Consider the following 22,828-nt stretch of genomic DNA (forward strand, 5'->3'; position numbering starts at 1 on the left):
ACACACCACAAAGTTTAGCTAATAAATGGATTCAAGCAAAGCATGAAAAGGAAAACGAAAAATTTCTACAATTCCACAAACGCCAAGTCTGAATCTGGAGATGTGAGATTCAAGCTTTTACTTTGTGATGGATCTCACAGCCATAAAACAATGTTTGGAAGTCTGTGAAATGCTCGCCTATTTTTTTTTTATTTTTTTTTTATTGATCCGGGTTATTTGTGTTCTGCCAGCCACTGTCGCAATTCAGACCGGCTGAACATGAAAGAGAAGTGAGCTTGACAAAAATGACAAACATTTCAAAGAGGCAAAGGCAACGGAGCTGGAAATACTGAAAACATGACGGACAGAAATGAGGGAGACTTAAAAAAAACCACCAAAAATAAACACCGTGACAATAAATACAAATAAATATAAAGCGGTGCAAGTTTTGTTTCTGGCAGGAATTGGTTTTTTTTAGCGGTTCAATCCGGTCTCAGGTCACATGGGGTCGGAGATGATTCCATCTGGGTAGGAAAACGCTCTCGTTTATACTTCTGGCCAATTTGGAGTCCTGAAACATCCAACACGCTTTTGACCTGTGAAAACAAACTTAGCGAATGAACGAACGACTTTAAATGGTTTTGCCATGAATTGCCGAATGCGGGAGACTAACATATTATATTAGGCATTGACGTACTGTGTCCGGCAGCTCGTGGAGTCAAAGAAAAGAGTCTCGATAAACACATATGTGGAAAATCCACATTCTTCCAAAAAGAAAAACCTTTTATTTATCCCGCCTGCAGGCTGCGCTGTTAAAAACTGCCCCGCGTGCCTCGTTTCTGTGCCAAACCATCAGGTTCTGAGGCACAATCCATTACATGACAGCCCTTAATTACATGTGATGTGAAAAAAAAAAAAGTCCTGCTCAATACTTTCCAGCGGGCCGTGCCAGCGACAGACATCAATACTGCGCCGAGTGCGAGAGGAGGAGCTTTTCCTCTCTGTGACGATGAGCCCGTAGTATGTTTGTTAGATTTATGGGGCCTTTGCTGCTGCTGCTGACGCTGAGATTTCTGAGATCAGAGAAAATAATGGCCTACTAGAAGTCTCTCTCTCTCTCTCTATCTCTCTCTCTCTCTTTATTTTAAAATTTGTTTTAATTCTAAGTTCAAGCCCCTCACTGGCGATCCTGGATGATGAGTGCTGTCGAGATCCCAGCTGGTTTGAAGGAGCTGCTGCAGGAGTACACGGTGGAGGTGCTCCGCCGCAGGCCTCCCAACCTGGTCGAATTCGCGGTGCAACACTTCACGCGTATTCTGGAGGGCCAGAAAAATGACCAGCGGGCCAAGAGGCGCAGCGCCAGGTCTGCACGGAAAGGAGTCACCTTCGAGACGAACTCAACTGAGGCCAACAAAGACGACGAGGCGGAGGAGAAAGACGCCATCAGTGAGTTTCATTGCAGCCCCCTGAAATACACCTTGAAGAAACCTCTTTATTTTGCACTTGTAGATGAAAATAAATGTGATATAGGATGTTTGTGTAAAGCGATATGGATCCAACATCTGGCATTCTCCATAGCCCGCCCTCCATAGTGGCAAACGTTTGGTTCAGCAGCACTGACCTCCGTCTCTCCCTGCAGAATCCACCACGGCCAAATACAACCGCAGAGTTTCAGGTCAGGAACTGGACCCCCCCCCAAAAAAAAACACGTCACGCGTTTTCAATCATTTGCAACGCGTGTCCGGTAGTTCTGACCTCGTATTGTCCCCGTCGGCAGTTTGCGCGGAGCCCTACAACCCCGACGAAGACGAAGACGACGACAGCGAGCCTCGCATCGTGCACCCCAAGACGGACGAGCAGCGGCGGCGGCTGCAGGACGCCTGCGGGGACATCCTGCTGTTTAAGACGCTGGAGCAGGTGCAGAGTGATGAAGACTTTCTGGTGACTGAAGGTGTCACCAGACTGTGGCGCTCCTGAGCAGGCAGCTGATACGTATGAACCTTAAAGCCAAAGAAGTGTCTGGGCCCATGTTGCAGTTGGTTGTAAAACTGAGTGACAGCAACATGCAATATATATAATCTTCTGTTCCGCTGTTCGCAATGACGTTTTTAATTCTCACTTTGAATCGTATTCATCACGCCACCCGATACTGAAACCGTGGGAGACTGTAGTGAAAACGTGTGTGTCTGACTGAAGAAGAGCCGAGCAAAGTAAAACCGGTCCTTTTTTGTTGCCGGGCGTCCTCCAGGAGCAGTTCTCCGAGGTTTTGGACGCCATGTTTGAGGTGTTTGTCAAACCCGAGGAGCACATCATCGACCAGGGAGACGACGGCGACAATTTCTACGTCATAGAGAAGTGAGTGAGGGATTTCTTGTGTGTGTGTGTGTGAAGCAGTATAGAAGACAGATGCATAACGGACTTTCTTCTCACCTCAGAGGCACGTTCGATATCTTCGTGGAAAAAGACGGCAAGAGGTTGTGCGTGGGGAAGTACGACAACAAGGGTAGCTTCGGAGAGCTGGCGCTGATGTACAACACGCCCCGAGGCGCCACTATCGTCGCGACGCAAGAAGGCGCCCTGTGGGCCATGGTGAGTCTAGATTGACATTACAATGAACCAGAAAGATTGGAAGCTGAAATGAAAACCAAAAACACCCTGCCGCTGTTTGTAGGATCGCGCCACTTTCCACAGGCTGATTGTGAAAAACAATGCGAAGAAGAGGAGGATGTACGAGGCCTTCATCGAGAGCGTTCCCCTCCTGAAATCCCTCGAGGTTTGTGCGGCGAGCGAAACAAAAGCGATGTCACTTCGTGTCACTTCGTGTCCGTCGACGGTTGAGTTCTGCTGATTTTGCCCGCAGCTCTCCGAGAGAATGAAGATCGTGGACGTCTTGGGGGCTCGGGCTTTTAAAGACGGCGAGCAGATAATAACTCAGGTGTGCAGGTTTGCTTTTGTCGTCTTGTCCTTGGGATGTTTCTATATTCTATATTCCCGGGAGCGAGGCTGACGCTTGTGCTCGTCGTTCACCCGCAGGGTGACCAAGCGGACTGCTTCTACATTGTGGAATCGGGACAAGTGAGGATTATGATCAAAAGCAAAGTGAGTACTTCTCATATTCGTCCAGCGGAGAACCATAAGTAGCATTTTTTTTTTTTAAGTAATAAGAATTAAACCTCCCCGCTCATTTCTCTCATCGAAGACTTTCAATTAAAGCTTTTTTTCAGTCTGATGATTTATGAAACAGAGACACAATCTATTTAAGTGAAATGATGATCGTGTTTGTTTGTTTCACAGATAAATGAGCATTTATCTTTTTGTTACTCTCAAAAAGAAGTTTTTAAAAGAGTTGGAGGACGATCAACCTTCAACCTTTACTATAATTTCTCCTCGAGAATCCAAAGGGGAAAGACCTCCCCTCGACTCTTTGTACAGACGTCTGCTTCCTGGAGGCGCTCGTAATGTTTCAGCTGGAGTCTCGGAGCTGTGTGGAATGACGCCAGGTGTGTGTGTGTGTGTGTGTGTGTGTGTGTGTGTGTGTGTGTGTGTGTGTGTGTGTGTGTGTGTGTGTGTGTGTGTGTGTGTTGCAGACGAAGGCGGGCCAGCAGGACAACACGGAGGTGGAGGTGGCTCGCTGCTCCAGAGGACAGTACTTCGGGGAGCTGGCTCTGGTCACCAACAAACCGCGAGCAGCATCAGTTTACGCGGCGGGAGACACTAAGTTGTTAGGTGTGTCACTTATTCTGTCTCCGAGGCTCTTATCTCTACAATCCTTCTGCTCCTTAGTCATGGGTAAATGAAAAGGACACATGACTTTGTATATCTTATCTAGTCATGATAATCCATCCACCCCAACCGTCTCCTGAATGGAAATATTTCAGCATATCAGTAAAACAGACCTGCATAATCTCGCTCTTAAACATCACACGTACCTCACCTTGATGTTGAAGCAGTAACTTTTGGCTGAATGCTCGGCTTTCACTATATGTAAAAGATATTTCCAGCAGCTGTTGTGATCCAGAGAGAGAGAGAGAGAGAGAGAGAGAGAGAGAGAGAGAGAGAAATAATCACAGGAAGCCTCTTGGGAGCCTCTACTGTGAAAAGTCAAACGAGACCTTGATTTTTTCATTTTAGCTTAATTTACCTTTATTTCAGTTGTATCACTTATTTATTAAAAGTGTAATTTGAAAGAGAGAGCGAGAGAGAGAGAGCACTTGACAGCCTGTGGTGTGTCATGAATCTAAACGAGCCACTTCTCCCGCAGTCATCGACATCCAGGCGTTCGAGCGTCTGCTGGGACCCTGCATGAACATCATGAAGAGGAACATCTCTCAGTATGAAGACCAGCTGGTGGCGCTGTTTGGCTCCAGTGACGATTTGAAACACTAGGACACACGATTACCCGACTTCAGTATGCATGTAGCACACAGTCTCCCCTAAAGGCAAAACACAGTTTTATAGTAAGTGAGTGATCGTTCCCTGTCCAGCTCCGCGCCGAGGGAAACCATCTACCCCGTCAATCAGTGTACAAATGGTGATTGATTTCCAGTATATTTGTATTTTTTTTCTTTGTTGATGGAAAAAGAAACAAGTGATTTCCGAGACCATAAACCGGACGTACCGCAACACTGAGACCAGGAGCTGAACGGTCAGTAACAGCAAAGCCTGTAGTAATGCACAAGTAGCTTATGGTGAGATATATAGTATTAGAATAATTCATACCATTTCAGATTGCACCTATTTCTCATGAGTTTGGAGTTTTTCTGATTAGGTTAAGTAAACAAAAAATTAAATAAAAACTTTTTACCGAATCTCGCTGTATGTCTGTGTTAATGACGGTCTGCACTGTTGCTTAATTATTGACCATGTGGAATACTCAAAGCTGTAGGTTCTACTTTTTTTTTTTTTTTAATTGGCATACACTCACAAGTGAAGTTGCTATACCAAGACGATCCTGAATATTCAAATAACTGTTCATGTTTTCTAGTCACCAACAATCACTGATTCTGTTCTATTTGAATCTTTGTAGTTCGGCATGAAATATAAGCCGGTAGACGAGTTTCACCTCAGCATTTTTCCATTGATTCAGCAGCGTTGGGCCACGTTCACACAGCTGCAAAGAAGTCTACAATGAGAAACTAGCAGTCGTCATTCAATGAAATCAGAGCTGTGCCATTAAAAAAAAAAGGTTGGGGGGGGAAAAAAAAGATTTGATGGGTTTTTTTTTTATTTGAGTTACAAAATATGAAGTGCCATCGGCAGACTCCACACAAGAGCCTGCCAACCTTCTCGTGTTACAAGTATTTACACCCAAAAATTAGAGATCCATCTAAATTTCCACGCTCTGCTTGGTCAAAGTCCCAGAGTTCATGTCACTATTAAGTCGTCCAAGTTCTGCTTAAATATTTAAAACATTTTTTTTTTTTTTTTTACAAGGTCCTGTATTCAAAAACTCCCAAATTATACCGTAGCTTGTTCGATGTCGAGGCAGGAGCCAGAGATGTGACTGCTTCAGTAGTGTGAGAAAACGAGCAGGTCGGGGAGAGTTGTTGAATGAATGTGGTCCTCAACAGGGTCTCCCGTCACTTTGCAAGTTAATCCTTTCTCCTCTAAAGAAACGAGTGGGTAAGGAAGTCCACACATGATCGTTGAAAATGTTTATTCGTCGGCCCCTGTGATCCGCTCTCGTGAAGAAACGATTGTCAGTGGAACCGATGAAGGAAACAAGCCGCCCGGTCAGATTTGTGTTCATCCAAGATCTTCGCCTTGTTTTCTCGAATCCGGACATTTAAAATAAAACTCCAATAAATAGAAATACAGCAGAGAAATGGTCAAGTAAGTCTCGTGCTGGCTTGGTCCATCCCTGAGTTCTTTCAAGAAGGACAAACACACCAGACAGGAGTGACTGAAGAGAGAGAGGGGGAAAAAAAAAAAATAGACTGATGCAAAAATTATTAAAAACTGTTGATTGGGTAAATCCTACAAATTTCCATCGTGTCCAGAAAAGGGAACAAAAAAACAACAACAGAAAAAAAAAAAACCCCAATCTTTTATATTCCTCTGGTTTCCTGAGGCTCATCTGTGGAACGTCCGTTGCGGGGAAAGCTCCCGACAGTGAAGGTTACACAGAGGTGATGACAATCATGAGGTGTGGCGAGATGCTGGAGATTCTGTTGAGGAGGTCGGGCGCAAGTTGTGATAAGTGACTCTCTGAAAACTCACATGGTGGGAAAATCTGGAGCACATAAGCGGGCTGGAAAAGGAAGAAGAAAACAAAACAAATCACTTATGAACATGAAATGTTTGTGCAGTTTAAGGGGACAGGACAAGAACAATCTATTATAAACATTTAGAGTTTTGAAAATCCTGTAAACCACCAGTGTGTCATTCTTTACCTGATTTGAACCTGGGTTGGGGATATTGATGATGCCGGCAGCCAACTTTGCCTGCAAGTAGTTGATGAATGCTGCCTTTAGGGCTTGAGTTTGATTCAGGACGTCGTCTTGATCTCGTCCACAAGGCAGCGCGAGGAGAAGACAGTAGTCAGTATCTCCCTGCAGACGAGAACAGGGTTTATCATGTGAGAAGAATTAAGTAAGAAAAAAAAAGCCAATACTAAATGGGAGTGAAGCGAAAATATACCGTCATTCTTCTGGCCACACTCTCCAGTTGTGAAGCCTCTAATCTCATTCTCTGGACAATCCTGAGAAGAGCGCCTCCTTCTTGTAAAGGCAGTGATCGATGAGCCAAAGCTTTGTTGCCGCAGACAAAATGCAACTGGACGGCAGCCGTGTCATTCTTTAGTGCCAGCAGGCCTTGCCACACTATAGGATATTTCTGTTTGAATGCCAGACAAAACAATGAAAGCTCATTGAGACGATCTTGTTCAGATGGATAATTCAGAGTAGATCATGTCATGACAATGGTTTCTTACAGTCAGTATATTCACGTTCTGTGTCGTCTTTCCATCTGGTTTCACCCGCAGGTCAGTACCCTGAGTGTTCAAGAAAATATCGCTGTTAGAGAAGTGTTGTGAAAAGAAAAACACCATGACACAGTTCACATACTTGCCGAGATCAATTGTCTAAACAAATTGTTCATTTTTACAACCTTTGCATCACAAGAGCACAAGTAGAAAAAAAATGAGCAGCAAAATAATTCTGGAATAGTTGAACTAATCTGGAAAGTAAATGTTTCGGCAATGTTGGTGATCTGAATGCATCATATTGTACAAAATTCTAAACAGGAATTTTAGTCAAGTGGAATACAAATGTCAAGTCAGGTTGCAACAATGATAATGGTTTAATCTAGATAAACCTATTAAAAATGCCATGCAGGTCACTCACCATAGTGGGAGGCTGGCTGAGTCCTACTGGGGACACCGCTGGGATTTGAGAATGGAGGCCTCTTGGGTTTGAGTACAGTCCTGAGTACTCTGGAAACGAGGCACTTGGTCCTGGTGGTATGAGCTGAACTCTCTGAGGAGATGCTATTGCGCCTCCAGACTGCCTGATCCCCATCATTGCATCCTTGGGCAGAGGCGAGTGTGGCCTCTTTGCCTCGAGTGACTTCGTTAGATCTTTGTCAGACACGGCTTTGGGCAAAACATGTGGTCTTGGCGAAGAAGGTGGGAGATTTTCTTGAATGTGTCCAGAATGCGGATCAGCAGCCGAACGCTCGCCTTGTGGGTGTAACAAGACTCGTCTGTCACTCGGTGCCATATACGTTTGTAACTGGACAGTCCCCCGAGGATCCGATTGGAGACTTTCCATCTCACTATGCATCCCATAGTTCATCACAGACAGGGTTGGAGTATTGACTCGAACATCTCCTTGGACAAGATGTCCCATTGAAATAGACTGGCTTACACAATGAGGAGACATCCGCCCTAAGCCTCCAGGCACACTGTGAGGAGGCATGATGACAGACTGCTCTGGATGATGCACACCTGTGATGAACTGCTGCATGGCAGGAAGGCCAGACGATAACATCACCGGAAGGCCTTTAGGTGACGAGGAGCCTATAGGTGAGGACCCTTTCGTGAATGGAGAGTGTGGATGGCCCGACTTGCGTGGGGAACGAGGTTCCTGTTTGATCCCGCTGAGATGGGAAGTTGCTCTGTCACCGGGTGCTGTAACAAAACCGACATGGTTTCCTGGCGGGGAGGGCAAATGTGGGCTTATAGAAGGACTCACAGCAGAAGTCCAAGGTGGTTTAGTCCCATCTGTACCATGAGAATCGGCATTATCCATTTTCTTTTGGTGTTTTGATGACATGTAGTCTTGATGGTAATTCATTACTTGCTGGTTACCCGGTGTGATGCGCTTCACTACTCCTGGAGGTCCAGTGATGTAACTCGCATCCATCTTTTCCAAACTAGTACTCTCTTGCTTGATGGATAGAGCAGACTGTTGTTTTCCAGAATGTCCATGATCTGACTGTGACGAAGGCCCTTTTTGAAGTCCGGACTGAGAATGACCATACATTTCCTGCTTAATATGCGACATGGACACCAACTGCTGAGATTCTATATCACCTGCTGTTGCTTGTGGAATTTGCGTCAGCTTTGTACAAATTCGCTGGCGTCCCTCCTTTTTTTGACCCGAATGACTCAATACCACCACTCCTTCACGAGTATTTACTCTCAAGCCGGGGAGAGACCCAGTAACATAACATGCAGAACTTGCTCCATCATCACCCAGAGATGACCCATGGTACGATCCACTGTCGTCTTTACTGGTCCTGAAAGTTTGTTTGGGTTGGGTCATATCCACACAAGGATTTCCAACATTTATGTTCACTTTGTCCTCAGGTTCAGGAGGGTTGCGAACACGACTAATAACAGACGCCGCCGTGGATGAAATAACTGAGATGACAGACTTTGTCTCAGGAGACGTTAGGGAGGCTGGAGGTCGAACAATTGGCGGGACAGGATTCACCTGCGTTTTGCTCTCGGGGAGCGGCGCCTTATTTGACACAAGAACTGAGAGCTGAGCATTACTTTCAGTTGGGTTGTGATCTCGAAGGTTGGGCAAAGTGGTGGGAACAGGAACACTACCCGGCAGAGGAACAGTTTTGTGTTTCATAAGAATCTGTCTCAAGTCACTTGTACCAAGATCAGCACCCGTATTTTCCAAGTCGGTTGATAAAGGCTGGTTTTCCTTTGCTCCCAACGATACAACCGGTGAAAAGGGAACACTTGCATCTTTAGGATGTTGTTGCCAATCAGGTGGCGAGGCAGGAACGCTGCTTGACGTAATTAGTCTGATATTTGGTCTGTTGGTCAGTGATGGATGTGGAGAGGAGACACAATCAGACGACATCAGTTGTTGTTTTGAGCCCACTGGACGTTTAGCATGAGGATAAATAGATTTCTGAGATTGGTCATCAGAAGACAACGTAGACTCCGCTTTCGTATCTGTTGCTTTGACATCCAATAGTTCAGGTTCTGGCTTCCAGGTAGTAGTAGTAATAACTGCTGCAGTTGCTGCTGATGAAGGTGGTTCAGAAACATCTTTCACATTAGATACTTTGTTTTCTGCTAAAGGCTTTATCACTTCCTCTGTTAATGCAGGTTCTTCCTTTAAATCCTTTTTTACTTGCTTTTGGCCTTTAGGACGTTTTGGTGTTTTTGGTTTTCTGGATCCTTTTTTGGGTGTGTTTGGGAAAGTAAGCTCATCTTGTGTATTAGATGGAGTTTCAGGTTCATCTTTGACTGGTTGTGTGAAGTCTTGGACCTCAGGTTCTGAACCTACATCTGCGCTTAGTGGAGGTGCTTGGGTTAAGGATGCATTTGTATCCTCTGCAGTTATTGAGTCGATGGCAGCCATGAGCTCTGTCTCACTGGCAGGATTAGAAGGTTTTTCTTCCTCTGGATCACTTTTTAGCTCTGCTGGTGGGACAGGGGGAGTTGGCAGCTCGGTTGGAAAAGTTGGATCTGTGAGTTTTGCAATGTTCTCTACAGCCTGTTCCAACTCTAGCTCCTGTGATATCAAGCTTTTTGATGTTTCCAGGGTTTTCTCCAAAGTAGAATTTTCCTTTTCCTCTTTGTCAGAGCACTTTGAAATATGATCACCATGGTCAATAGGTTTGAGCTTTTTTGATGTGTCTTCTTGACTCACAATCTCTTCCTCTCCCAACTGAAGAAGATCTTTGACCTCAGTTACATTGAGTCTAATTTTGAGGTTCTTGAGGACGGGAGACGTCTTTTGCAATTTAGATTTTCCTTTAACAACCTTGTCAGTGGGTTTCTCTTTTAAAACAATAGAATCAGTCTCTTTGCCATTTGATTTAGCCTCACTGGTATTTTCATGGACGCTCATCTCTTTATCTTTAATCAGTTCAGAGCTTTGCACGTCTTTCTCCTCTTTCTTTTGCTCAATTTTCAATAAATCCTCTTTATACGGAAGTGATGAGTCTTGAAAAGGCAAAGGATCGTCAACTGTGAAATCCATGTCATGATCATCAGTTGCCTGAGATTTGTCCCCCTTCTTTGCAGACCCAGACCCTTGGGCTGCAAACGCCTGATTTGTTGAACTCTTAGCAAGATGAGGAGACGCTTTGCCTTTAGATGTCCTTGGGGTTCGTTCACCACTTTCAGATTCATTTGAGTCAGTGTCTTTATTGTCTACTTTAGCTTTTTCCACCTTAGCAGTTGAAATCACATCACGTGGTTTACGATTTTTGGGAGGACGTCCCCGTTTTACTACAGGGGCTGGAGCTGGTGGATCGAGTTCAGTATTTTGTTGCGTGGCATCTTTGTCAGTACCTCGCTTTCGCGCAGAGCGTGGAGACTCTGTCATTTCCTTTCCAGAACAAACTGGTACATCATCGTCCGGTAAGTTGGCATATACGGATCTAACATTCCTTCGTCTTGCTCTAGTAATTGATCTGCTCTGGTCTAATGTATCGGGATCTGATCCATGAATGGGAGATTTTGCTGTAGATTTTCGTTCAGCTCTTGGGGATGAACCACGTTTTAGCTTCTCTTTGTCAATGCGCTCACTCTTGCGTGTAGCTTGTTTCTCAGAACCAGAAGTACACATGATGGGAGCTGAAGAAACTTGAGCAGGGGATTGCTTCCCTTTTTTATTTTTCATTTCTTTTGTTTTGTTCTCTTTCTGGGATGACACTGGCTCTTCATTTGTGTCACTGTCGTTGGGCATATGCACTTCATCCATTTGAGATTTATTTTCTTCTTCAGGCTCTTCTTCCACTTTACAAGTAGGAGAAGGCTCTTTCTTGACAATGTCCTGTTCATCTAAACTAGGAGGTATTGGACTCCTTGCTTCAGGTACTTCTGGTTGTGTTGTCTCAGGATCCAGCTCTGGTTCAGAACTGCTAATAAACTCTTCAAGAGAATTTTGACAAGGTTGTTCTGAGACTGGGGGCTTCACGTCCTCAGTGGTCACATCTGTTTTCCCTTCAAAAAGAGGAGAAAGTCTGACTCTATGCCCCAAATGACTGGGTTCAGACATCGAAACATTTGCATGTTCAGGATCTGGTGTTCCAGTCGGTGAGGGGGGAACTGCCACATGTTCAGTTTCTCTCACCTCTTCCTTTACCTCTTCCTTTATGAACGACATAGGGGGATGAATATCGGGGGCTGAATTTGGCACAACGAATCTTTCTTCCAATGGAGGACTGTCTTTGATAGATTGGGGGGTAGAAGCAGGTAGAAGTTGAGGTTCAGGGATCAGTTCTTCAGCTGGACTGATGGGCTTTATTTCTGGCTCTATAGACTCAACAGTTTCTACCGACTGCTGAGTTTGCTGCTCTTGAACTGGCGATTTTTCTACTTTGCTCTCGTCTGGGAGAATGACCTCTTCTTTAACTTCCTGTACCTGTTGAGTCTTGTTCTTTTGTTGTTGTCTTGTCAGCTCTAAAAAGCGGCTGTGAAAAAGAACAACTGGACCAGAATCAGGTTCACCATCAACTGCAGCTTGCTGCCCAGGCTGCTGGATTTGCTCAGGTTCTTCATGTCTGCGTTCCAGATGTTGAAGTCGTCTGGAGTCTAGCTCAAAGACAGGACTGTGAAGAAAGCGGGAAGCAAATAGTTCCCTGCGTTCTTGTTCTTCTGGCTTGGGCTCCTCCTTTCTGTCATCAAGTTTATCTTCTGATCCACTTCGGATCTTCTTCTTTTTCATGTACCAGGGAGGTGTAGGTCTTGGTGTTGCTTCTACTTTCTCTGTGTCCTTTCTGTTACGAAGACCTGCCAAATGAGTGTCATAATCTAAAAAGGACCAGTTGTCTTCTCTGGAAGATGAGAGGGATTTTGCACGCTCAAGTAGAGCCTTTGTATCAGGAGTGATTGTTTGATCAAGGGCAAAAGAATAGAATTTGTTCCTTTCAAGTTGCGCTAGTTTGGGGTCTGAAAACCTGTCAGGCCTTTGCCTCTGAGAAAAGGGCATAGATGTAGAGGGCACAGGAGAATGAGGCTTGGCATCTCTGTCTTCTTCAGAGTCGGATCGAACTTCACCAGGCTCCAAGTCTGGCCAAATTCCAAATTCTAATCGCTTTCGGTTGTGAATGTTCTTACTTAAACTTCTTGAAAAGTTTATATTGGGTAACAAGTCTTGTTTAACTCTGCCCTCCAATCTCTTTTGCTGCTCTTCTTCCATACCAAGTAAAGACATGTTTTTGGTTACCTGAGTATTAGGGGTCTTTTTAACTAACATATCCAAATCTGGATAATTTTTCTCATCAATTCTTTTAAGCTCTTTCTGAGGAGCATCCACAAAGTCTTCATCTCTGTGACGAGAGAAGTGCTGACGCCCTGGAGATGAGCTGTTGTTCCAATCAGGATCCTCACTTTTGTGTCTGAAGCTTCTGTAGACACGCTCTCTCTTTGTGACCGACTCAGCATCAAACTGGTCTTGTTTCTTCAGTTTGTGAGATGGAAAATTATCCGTGACATCCTCGGGTGGCTTTCCAACATCGTGTACAAGACTGCGATGTTCCAAGTCTTCCATTTCACTTCCATGGGGACTTTCTGGTTTGTCAGGTTTATCAGATTCACGCTGCTGTTGCTGTAAACGTCGATTTTGCTCCATTTGCTTACGGTAACTCTGAGAAAGATCAATGTCAACATGGTCTTCCTTTGTCTTGGTATTTTTGACAGGTTCAGAATTCTGACTAAACTTGAAACCAGCAAGATGATCTTGCTCTCGTGTACTGTTTTGGTCTGCAAGAGTCTCCTGGGAAAATCTTCTAGATGAAACATGTCCTGGTTGTCTTTTCGGCTCAAGTGGCTCCAGAGATGCTTCCAACTTATCTCGTTGTGTTTTAAGTTCCTCTTGACCATCCTTCTGAATACCACTTTTATCCGATTTAAGTCGTGATTCTCTCTGTTGAGAATCTTTGGGTTTGTCAGTATCCGATTCTTTCGAATACATGACAGTAGCAGACACGTCTGAAGACTGATTCCCATCCTCGTCTCCATGCCTGCTTCTCTTCTGTCGAACAGTTCCACCACCAGAATCAGCAAAGCGCCTCTTTCTTGCAGCAAGGCGATCTGAATCAACCGAGGAATCTTTCCCATCAGTTCCAGAATCAGACTTGGGGGGTTTCTTTATTCGAGTTTTTGCATCCAGGTCTGAATTTTCACCTTTACCAATTTCAGATTTTTCACCTTTGACCGACTCCAGATGAGCAGCTGACAATACAGTCCCAGGAAGAGTGTCATTTTCTCCTTTACATTTCTGTTTCTCAAGAGCATCTTGGTCTGATCCCTTTCCTCTTCCTGAACCACCATCGACACCAGTCTCAAGCTCCCCTTCTGGCAGAGGGTTGGATGGCGACTGCCCTTTGGATTTCCTTGATTTAAGCTTCTCAGGTTTGTCTTTGTCTCCTTTCTCTTTTCGTTTGGCACGTTTGATTTTCTCAGCCCCAGCCAAACGATCTGGCTGATTGGTCTTGTCACTCTTTGAGGCATGCTCTGGCAGAGGTTTCTCAGCTTTGTCAAATTGTGTTGGTGAAACAGAGCTAACGCTACCACTCCTCTCGGAGGACTGGCTGTAAACACGGCGTTCAGGGTCTCTGGGAGCACGTTCAGATGGCGAAGGTGAAACTGCTGGAGTAATAGGGCGCCGTGGATGAGAAGGACTCCACCTACTACGATCAGCCTCAAAACGTTCTCGCTCTCGTTCTCTCTCTCTTTGAATGTATGTGTACTTTCGAATGTCTTGCTCAAAGGGGTCTCTGTAATCCCTGTAATCTCTTGGGTCTTCATGATAACGTGGGTCAAAGTGTTCCCCTTGATAATGTTCCAATTCAGGAAAGCGCTCTCTGCTGCGGGCAGCATAGTCTCTCCGAGCTTCCTCTGGATAAAGGCCAGGGGTTCGTATGTTATCATAGTAGGCCCTTTCTGCTGTAAACTCATGATATGGAGGTCTGCGTTCCTCTCTGTGAAGTGAATATACAGAATAAAGGGTTTTACGTTACCTAAAATATTTACAAACTCCTTTACAATGTTGCCTTCAATTTAGAAATAATGTGCATATTGCTACATAAAAGTGTTTCTGATCATCACATATGTACATGCCAAATCCTATCAGTAAAGTGTATGTGTTAAACATTTAAATAAATACAGAAACAGCCGTATGCAAATTATCCATATGGTTGTTTTACCTTCGTTCAGGAGGTATTTCATAGAAGTCCCTAATGTCTTGACCAGAAGTCTGCATAGATCGGTAGAATGCCATCTGGCTCTCTTGACTCGCAAAATCCACCTAACATAGGACATAAACACATACGAGTTAAGAACACCAACATATTAACATTAAAACATTTTTTTTTTAAAGATTCATTTACCTTTATTTTATTTCCACCAATCTTCCAGCCTTTTGTCTCTCTTACAGCTGCTTGAGCAAAATCTGTGTTGTTGTACAAAACGAGGGCCATCCCTTTCAATCGATCGAACACAACCTTAAAAAACAACAACAAAAAACAAACATTTATATTTACAGTTTTGAAAAGCAGCACAACAATCATAAACAGTACACCTTAAACAAGACAAACTGGAGCTCTTTACCTTGACGACATGTCCATAACGGCAGAAGTGGCGAGTGAGGTATTGCTCTGTAATATTGGTTGCCAAACCATCTAACCAGACACAGGTTGTGGGCATACTCTTTCCAAACCCAAGCTTCAAGGACAAAGAGAACGACATGAGTAATGCATACAAAGAACTCTCTACGCCATTTTAAAAACATACAAAAACCAGAAATGTCGACACTGTTTTCTGTAAATATGCTACCTTTAGTCTGTTGCTCCCCAGATACTCTCCGTCCATCTTCTTAATGGCCTTGCAAACACTCGCAATATCAGAATACTGAACAAAAGCGTACTGGGGAATTCCATTGATTTTCTTGATGTCAATGTCCTTAAGTAGAAAATACAAGAAAATTAGAGGTATATAATAAATGAACCACATACAGCATACCTTATAGAAAAATTGTAACTTACCACTATTTCTCCAAAGCGCTGAAAAATGTCCAGGAGCTGTTGGTAACTGGTGGTTTTTTCAAGGTTCCCTATGAACAGTGTCCTTGTTGCCTTTGGGTGAAACTCGTCTATTCGCCCATCCAAGGGTCTGAACTCATTTTCACTCTCCGTTTCTGAAGTAATGGAGAGGTTTATCATTAATATCTCAAACATGCCACTTCATGCCAAATCGCATCAAGTTTTGAAAAGTCCCTTTGGGGGCAATAGTTTTCTGCAACATCAAGTACCACTTACCAGGACCGTTCCAAGCAGTCACTTCAATAAGCATGCCGAAAAACAGCTTTCCTTTGGAGACGGTGAGGGCTTTCTCTTGATCTTCTTGCTGTCTGAAGAATACTAAACCATAACGGTCTTCAGATGCTCCGTGGATCTGGACAGAGGTAACCTTTCCATGTTTCTTGAATTCATGGAAGAGTCCATCTTTTAAACTTGTGTCTGCAGAAAAAAAACCCATAAATTTATTAGTATTATACCACAGCGAAGAACACTGAAAAGAACAATATCTTTGGAGATACTGACAATGATGATCCAAAGGCTCATATAGAAGTTACTGTGTCTAAACTTCAATTTATTTTGCAATGGTGTTTTCAAGTCAAAATCACTGTTTTGTTGATGTGTATGAGTAGGAATAGTGAGAATCTTTAAGCACTTTAAGATGGTTAGACTCTGTACAAGCAGCACTGGCCTGAATAAGAAATTAGATAATGTACGCTTTTGAATACAATCAAATGTATTGTCTCAAAACAGATTGCAAATATGAATACATAATATTTGTAGTTGTGATTGTGGATTAAATGCAGATAAAGTATAGTAGTTGGTGCAAACGACATGGAAATAAGCCCTTTGTTTTACCAACTACACTTCAATAGGCTCTAAGATTCAAATGGTTGTTACCATTTGCCAACGCAAATATAGATAAACTCAGTTCGAAAGTTTTTTTTTGTTTATTTTTAATGTGTTACTTTTTGCATGCTGTAAAATAGCACCGAATGCAGATTAAACACAACCACTCTACATTGGTCCGCATTAAGCCCATCTTCTGTCTACGCACAGCGAGTTGCCATGGTCCACACCCAGGAAACTGCTGGGAATCAAGGGCCTTGTTCAGGGAGCCCCAGTGGTGACTTATCAACGATGGGATTCAAACCTCCGATCTCAAGTCCGCTCATGGAACCTCTAGGCCAGCACTGTACATTTATCGTTATTTTTGGTTGGGGGGTGGAGGCCAAGTTCATTTGAAGGATGTTGTATATAGCAAGTATGCAATTAGTTCTCTACACTGCCATTTCATAAACACATGGCTTTGTTATAGCGCAGGATAACAATGTGCTCTACCGGGCATGAAATAAATTGCAACAGCCAAAATTAAAGTGGTAAATCTCCCCTAATATCAAATGACTCGGGGAGCATTTGTTCAGAACACAAAGTTGATGTTATTACGGTGATGGGGGGCTTTGTGTAGCCCAACAAACAGTTGTGCAACAAGCATATTTTCCTGGAGTTATCCATCAATTTCAGAAGAGAAAACGGAGTTGTTGACGAGAAGTCGACGTCAGAACTCACCTGTGGAGCGCACGGGTAGGTTCTGCACCTTAATCCCAAAGCTTCTCCGTGGCTCTTCAGAGTCGAGCCCCATGGAGGACTGTGGGGGCACGTGTGCAGCCGACGACTGAACCGAACGAGCTCGAGATCCGTCACTCGAGCTGCTGTTTGAGTCACTGTCGTTCAATTGAGAAGGGGAAAAAAAAAAAAAACACAAACGTAAACACAAACGTCGAGAACGTTCTCAGCTCCAAAGCATTCAGCCACTTTTAAACCGTTCAACACTATCGCCTTATCCTTGGACAACACAAGTCGAAGTTAAGTTATTGAACCTCAACAGAACAGATGTCACACCTGCCACTGCCCGTACTGCTGGTGCTGCTGACGGAATCCGAGCTCGACGATCTGCTGTGAGATCGAGACCGTGGCCCTCTGCCAGGCGACACTGGGACTCGTTTAGGGGAATGAGGAGGTTTGGGGGTTTGCCCCGTGGTCCGTTGAGGAGAAGGGTGCCTCGACTGTGAGGAATGAGATGACCGGCTCCGGCGCTGATGGTAAGTCCTGTCGACGCGCCGTCCTCTGTCGTCTCTGTACAGGTCCCGTCGTGTGGAGTTCGTGAGAGCGAAAGGGTCTCGGATTCGAGCGTCAAAGTGTGGGTCTGAGGCGTCGAAGGTCGCCGCAATGGCGCTGCTGCCGGGGCCGGCAGCGGCAAACACAGAGCGGTCTCTGTAATAATCGGCATTGTAGTGGCGCTGTCTGTCAAAAGTGCCACTGCGGTCATGATGTCCATATGGGCTGTGATCGTATGCGCGCTCACGACTTTCTGAACTACTGTGAATTGAAAAAAAAATAAAACAAACAAACAAAAAACAAAAAAAAACAGAAAGGGAAAACAGTGTTATTATAGCTTTGAACGGCAAAGACAAACATTTGCTTTAAAATTTCCTGTAGTGAAAAATAACCAGTGCAACAAAAATGTAATCAAAACCAGGCTATAGATTTGTTTGGCTAAAAGGAACGGTGCCAGTGTTCTGACAAGTGCGATCATTTCATTCTCAAGTCGATTCAAAACTTTCTGTATTAAATCAGTTCATGATTTAGTAGAATCTATCAAACAGACTTGCGTTTCCGTTGTCAACAACTCCGTCACTGAAGGAGCTGCTTTGTTTACTTGTCATCCAGAAGGATCAGAACAAAAGTTAAGGTTTTAAGCTGGCAGCCCCTATTTACAAGATTCAAGTATTACACTAATAAAATGTTAAAATACTACATAACTTGTATATATATTCACACTGTCTAAATTGAAAAAAACATATAGCTCCGAATAAATAAGATTCTGAAATGTTTTTTTTTTTTTAGCTCACTGTATCCAACAAAAAGCAGTAATTCGTATAAATAGTGTCACTTTAAACATCTGCTCATACAAGCATAATATAGCATTACCTGGAGCAGAAACACAGACTATGTACATCTTCAGGAATTTCAGGAGGAGCCGATTGTGGAGCGCCACTGTTGATAAATTCCTGCCGACACTTTATAATCAACTGACTGAAAAATTATTTTGCTCCTCAGCTTAAAAATTCCAACAAGATGTTTGATGAATTAAAATGCAAAACACGACTGTGCTAAATGTTAAAGATCATGACGGGGGATTTTGGTCAAAGCTGGAAAACAAACATTACAAATACTGAGGTGTGCTACACAGACTTCATAAAAATATATTTACTTCTAAAATAGATCCAATTCCTCTATAAAACAGTGCACACTTAATCAAACATAGCACTAAGGAAGGTTATAGAAAGACAGTATACAGAGGGCAGAGCAATACCAACCTTTTTGGAAAAGAGGTTACTGAATCTAATCCAAATAAAATCTAGCAGGGCAGAATGTGAGAGCCCGAATGAAAAACCATGGGGCACCCCAAAAAAAAAAAAAATTTTTTTTTTCAATTGATCTAAATAGGCAAAAACTGTTTTCTTGAATTGTACCTCACATTATCTTCGAACACTGAGGAACAGGCCAGTAGATTGTTGATGTAAAATCCAGAGTTAGGCTACTTATATCTCCTCACTGGATGTGGGAAAAAAGGAAAAAATAAAAAAAAAAAAAGGAAAAAATCACAGAAATTGGCTGCTTTATGGATTTGGGGAAATGTCAGGGGTAAAAAAATAGAAACATGAAATTTTGATAAATAAATATGATTTATAAAAAAAGGATGATGAATATCTGAGTATTCGTCCGATTCCAGATTGACGCTTAAGTAACTTGGGAGCCAAGACACAAAATACATCCCATTGGATCAGTTGTGTCCAAAAAAAGTAATCATTATACTGTGAAAAATTGTTTTTTTTTTTAAAAATGTATTCCACTGGTTAGCGTCAACTTATTTACCATCTGTCTGATACATACTGCAGCATGTAAAAATCCTCTTAGGTTAACAGACGTGACGTAATTCCACAGTGGATGGATCCCATCTGGTGAGGTGACTGAAAGATCTTAATTTTGTATAGCATTGTCTTATTATAAACAAACCCCCCCCCCCAAAAAAAAAAGAAGTCTTCTGCTGCTTCTAACATAGTTGGGAACTTCTCATGATTGAGATTTCACACGGCTACATCCACACTTCCGTAATCCACATAAATGGCAGCTAGACCTATTGGAACTAGGGTCCATAGCCGTACATCCACCATGTGAGTACATCCAGTAGGTTACATCCCAACTAGGTTATTCTTCACGTTTCTTCATGGCCGACAGCCCCGGAAACCACAATAGCTCCACAAATTTTACTTGTTGGGTGTTCAGGATACTCAATGTTGTTGTCTTCTTGATATAGCTTCCAATATTTGAGAGAAAGTATTTCACATATAGATAATTTTATCCTAAAATGACTGGAAAAAACAAAAACAAACCTGGGATGTATGCAATTTAGTCTTGTGAAGTGAAACAATCGTTAAGGTCTTCTATCCACTTGGTTTCGAAACGTAAATCCAGAAGAGGCGGTATCCACACAGAAAAATAATGGTAAAAGTAGTCCAACCACGGGCTGTTGCCACGATGTGGGGTAGGGGAAAAAAAAGAGTTGACAACCCACAATGGAAGCTTCTTCCAGTAATGATACGTCGATGTCTTCAAGGGAAAATTGAATCCTTCATAATAGGGACTTACTTCCAACCTCTACAGTTTCCACGTGAAAATCAAGGTTATATCCCGTATTTCGGAGGAAAAACGTATTAGAAAGTATCCAAAAGCTCCCCAAGGTAGTTCCCCACAGAATGTAATAAATCCAAAACTCACCAGGATATTCCTCACAGATGTAGTATCCAAACCAGATGTCAAACCTTGAAACATAGTTACCTTACCAAATGATAATGTGTAGATAATTTACTTAGATCCCATGGGCAAGGCGAGTCAATTATGATGGAAAGTGGAAACGATCCCTAGATTAACTTTGTGTGACCCTCCCCACAAGGCATCAATCCCTCATGAAAAAACCCCCACTATGTATTTAGGTTTTACACCCGATACTTAGATTTCCCCTGGATTTCAAGGGGACGCCGTGTCCACTTACCCATCTATTCTCCGTTCATAACGTCCCTCTCTGGTGTGAAGGGACACAGGAGGGCCAAACACTGGACCAACTGTTCCCCTAGAGAATCCCGCTACGTCTCGACTGCTCGAGGGGGAGCCGTCTTCAAGGCCTCGAACAGCGCTAGGGACTGACCCGGGTTCATTGTAGTCAGTCCGAAGGTCTCTGTCTCCCATTTTGTTGACAGCATTGTGAGCCTTCTGTGCACTTTTGATATCCACAAAATCCACAAAGGCTGCAACGCCCCCCTCTGAACCTCGCTTTCGCAGGACTTTTACACTCTCCACACGGCCATACCTGAAAGGAAATTATAATGAGAGAGAGAGGAGAGAGAGAAAAGGGGAAATTACACATACATAGGCTCGGAGAGACACCTTTTTGCTACAACCCATAACTTATTGACTTAAGGACTATATCCACAGAAAAAGTACATCCCTCCCACATTGTGACATCAAAACCACACAGAAGAAAATGTACAGGCACAGAAATAAATCCCTTGTGTGTAGGTGAGCGCTGTTAAGTCTTGAAGCCCTACAAAAAAGTAAGGAAGTTCTTTGAATGTTGCTGGTTCAAAGAGTCCTGGCATAGACGAAACAGGATAGGTAGAGAGATAAACACAGCAATGCTCAGTAAATTAATCTCATAAGGAAAAATGTTGACCCATCATGGGTTGTTTTTTTTTTGGTTTTTAAAAAAAAATACAAATCACATTATTTGCTATAAAAACAATGATATGTGAATGGTTCACATGGAAGCACTTAGCAACTTTGTTTGGCTTGCTGGCTATTTTAAGTGTGCATTACACGTGACTGGAATCGCAGCTGCTGTATCAACAATGTGTTTTATTTTACTTTGGAGGCTTGTTTTTAGGTTTTCGGTGTTTACTATATACACAAATCGGCTGTAAAAAATTTAAGAGGTCTGTGGGAAAAAAGCACAAAGTGCTTTGCAAGTGAAGTGGAAACGATGAATAATGTTCCGGAGCCATCGATAAACTTTGGACGGTGTGCAGTTGGGATTTGATCTTCTTTACACTTTTGGGCTTTTGGTTAGAAATGTAGTCGTAGTCGCGGTAAACTGTAACATTAGCTCAGTCTGAGCCAGCGATAGCAACGATCCGCCAACATTTGGCCACCGATACTGTGATCCGGTTTAAAAAAAAACAACAACAAAAAAACAAACCAAAAAATGCAAATCCGTTTCACCGACGATGGAAAAAAAACCTGGTTAAGATCGAGGTTTTACGGTTGTTACAACAACACGGACCGAGCTGTGCTTCTGCTGTCAGCTAGCGTTCGCTGCCTCCTGATCGCGGGGATCACGAAAACCTCCCGACTGCCCACAAAATGGTTGGTTGGGTGGTAGCTCGTAGAGGCTAGCGAGCCGAGCTAACTACCCCTCGGCGTTAGCAAAAGTTAACAAAAACACCATTAAATCCGGAACAATTGCACCCGCGTGTCTCTATCCGGCGCATCTCCCTTCGACTCGAATCCCCGCGATGCAGCGCGGCCCGCGGCGACGGACACGAACTCCCCGAGCGGATAAAAACTTCCAAGTCGCTAGCCGCGTTAGCATCGCTAGCAGGCTTGCCGATCGTCAACGCCACCCGCTTTTGCGCCTGGCGCGCGCCGCTCGCAAGAACACGGGCTCCGTCTTGCGTAACGTACCGTTTAAAATGCTCCACAATCTTCTCCTCGCGAACATGTTCGGGTAAATTTCCCACCCAGAGGTGTCTGGTTTCCCGAACCATCGTGCGCTGGTCTCCACACACATATGATCTCTCACGTCTGGGTAATCCGTGCCGGTTGGAGGTCCGCCTGAACAAAATGAACGATCGGGGCCTGTCGTCGGTCTTCAGTCCTCAGCCCGCTGCCACTGGAGCTGCCGCGTCCTCGACCCGACGGCGGGAGCGCGCATGACGCTCGCTCCTGGAGGGCTCGGGGGCGAGCTGCGCGACCCCGTGATCTTCTTGTCGTAGACTGCAATTGCCAAGGCCAAGTTTGTACTCGTTTTTCCAGTAATTATTCCTAGTTGCGTTTCTTTCTTTATTTTTGTTTTTGTATGCTTACACAGCTCGCCGCCAACACTGTCAAGCAGATAGTTTCAGTAGATTCCGCCCCGCCCCTCTTACGCAAACACCCAGGAGACAGAGGCGGGGTAGACGACCTGATTCCAACCTCATGAGTGGCTCAGAGTTTGGTTGACAGGGGAATCAGCGAA

The 22,828-nt window shown here is 43.8% G+C and overlaps 2 protein-coding genes across 2 annotated transcripts; one reads left to right on the top strand and one right to left on the bottom strand.

Moving 5' to 3' along the window:
* Nucleotides 1-1,172: 1,172 nt before the first annotated feature.
* On the top strand, nucleotides 1,173-4,365 carry prkar2ab (protein kinase, cAMP-dependent, regulatory, type II, alpha, B; the record flags this gene model as incomplete). Its single annotated transcript, XM_080495703.1, has 10 exons — nucleotides 1,173-1,425; nucleotides 1,619-1,654; nucleotides 1,757-1,896; nucleotides 2,228-2,334; nucleotides 2,415-2,568; nucleotides 2,651-2,752; nucleotides 2,840-2,914; nucleotides 3,013-3,078; nucleotides 3,567-3,705; nucleotides 4,241-4,365. The coding sequence occupies 10 exons, from the start codon at nucleotides 1,173-1,175 to the stop codon at nucleotides 4,363-4,365; spliced, it is 1,197 nt and encodes a 398-aa protein (XP_080351829.1).
* An 832-nt stretch (nucleotides 4,366-5,197) lies between these two features.
* Nucleotides 5,198-22,662, bottom strand: LOC308129106 (msx2-interacting protein). The gene is made up of 15 exons (XM_080494890.1): nucleotides 22,276-22,662; nucleotides 20,591-20,905; nucleotides 17,377-17,853; nucleotides 17,044-17,198; nucleotides 15,715-15,915; nucleotides 15,442-15,593; nucleotides 15,233-15,358; nucleotides 15,008-15,121; nucleotides 14,788-14,901; nucleotides 14,605-14,705; nucleotides 7,323-14,379; nucleotides 6,911-6,970; nucleotides 6,619-6,813; nucleotides 6,372-6,530; nucleotides 5,198-6,229 (listed from the first exon to the last, which is right to left on the bottom strand). Exons 1-15 carry the CDS (start codon nucleotides 22,356-22,358, stop codon nucleotides 6,098-6,100), a joined length of 9,441 nt encoding a protein of 3,146 aa, XP_080351016.1. The 5' UTR covers nucleotides 22,359-22,662; the 3' UTR covers nucleotides 5,198-6,097.
* Between the last annotated feature and the right edge of the window lie 166 nt (nucleotides 22,663-22,828).

The sequence above is a fragment of the Blennius ocellaris genome, assembly GCF_963422515.1.
Source record: "Blennius ocellaris genome assembly, chromosome: 4".
In the NCBI taxonomy this organism is placed as follows: Eukaryota; Metazoa; Chordata; class Actinopteri; order Blenniiformes; family Blenniidae; genus Blennius; species Blennius ocellaris.